This window comes from Pyricularia pennisetigena, chromosome 1 (assembly GCF_004337985.1).
Source record: "Pyricularia pennisetigena strain Br36 chromosome 1, whole genome shotgun sequence".
NCBI lineage: Eukaryota > Fungi > Ascomycota > Sordariomycetes > Magnaporthales > Pyriculariaceae > Pyricularia > Pyricularia pennisetigena.
Genome location: NC_043740.1, coordinates 2,169,279 through 2,170,503, shown reverse-complemented (window position 1 = coordinate 2,170,503; position 1,225 = coordinate 2,169,279). Strand labels below are relative to the sequence as shown.

Below are 1,225 nucleotides of genomic sequence, written 5' to 3'. Positions count from 1 at the left end.
CTTTGTAAATGTCGGCATCGATACCCCAGTCAGAGCACGACCGCACGGTTGCGCATGTGAACAAGGACCACGCCGAGGATTTGTCCCTGTATCTGCGCCACTTCAACGGCCTGTCCATAAAAGACGCCGCCGACGCCGAGCTCGTGTCGCTGGACCTGGACCGCATGCTCATCCGCGCGGGACCCTCGCGCGCACTACACAAGGTCTCCTACTCGCCACCCCTGACCGACTGGGCGGACAGACGCGCCGTCCTGGTCGACATGTCACGCACCGCCCGCGACGCCTCGTCCGGAGGCGCCCCGCCCCCGGACCCCGACCTGTCTCACGCCGACCCGGCCTCGCTGATCCGCGCGCCCACCCTCGTCCCGGACGCGCCGGTCTACGGGCTCGTCATCTTCCTGTTCGCCAGCGCCGCCGCCTGCCACCTAGGCTACGTCGAGCCCGGCACCAGCCTCTGGTCCAGCCCGCTGCTGGCCGCGTTCCCCGCTGGACCGGCCGGCTTTGTGCGCACCATCAGGGCCGTCGTGGGGTTGATCCTGGCCGTACACTTGGCAGAGGTCGCCTTCATGGTCACCCGCCTGCGCAAGTACCGCATGCCCCTGCTGTCGTCGGCCGGTCTGTTTTGGACCTTTTCCATCTTGATCGACGGCGTCTTTGGCTTTATGAGGTTCAACAAGATGATCAAGGAGAAGAGGCTAGAGGCCGCCAGCAAGGCTGGGAAGAAGAACTGAGGGGTAAAAACACGCTGTGTCGGATCGAGAATCGAAACTGTGGGCATGGGAGAAAGTAATGAGAGAACGCTTCACGAACGCGTTAGTTGCAAGGCTCGAGCTACTTTGTATGGCCACCTAATCCATCACCAGTGGCGGCCTTATCATAAATCTCTAGATATTATATAATGAGACTGCGTCTTGAATCATTAACGAGAGCTAGCCCAAATCTGTAAAAGGGTATCTTGCTGTTACTCATTTTGACATCTATGTCAACTGATCACAAGTACTTAGCCCCTGGAGGGCGAAAGCCGGGGAAATGACTCAATCATGAAACCAAACGAAGCCTCTTGCCACTCAGTGGCTTAAAAGACATCCAAGTTTCGTCACCTTCACCTATGATTCAAACTGTTCTGATCCAATAATATGTACGTGCAAGTGTATTGGAGCCGGGTTTTCAATAGCACTATCACTGAATAAGAACAAAGAAGAACAAAACAAAACAGACCCCCCCC

General features: G+C 56.8%; 1 protein-coding gene across 1 annotated transcript; it reads left to right on the top strand.

The window, feature by feature from the left end:
• Window positions 1–8: 8 nt before the first annotated feature.
• PpBr36_07213 (uncharacterized protein) lies at window positions 9–731 on the top strand (the record flags this gene model as incomplete). Its single annotated transcript, XM_029894351.1, has 1 exon — window positions 9–731. The coding sequence occupies one exon, from the start codon at window positions 9–11 to the stop codon at window positions 729–731; it is 723 nt and encodes a 240-aa protein (XP_029748271.1).
• Window positions 732–1,225: the final 494 nt, after the last annotated feature.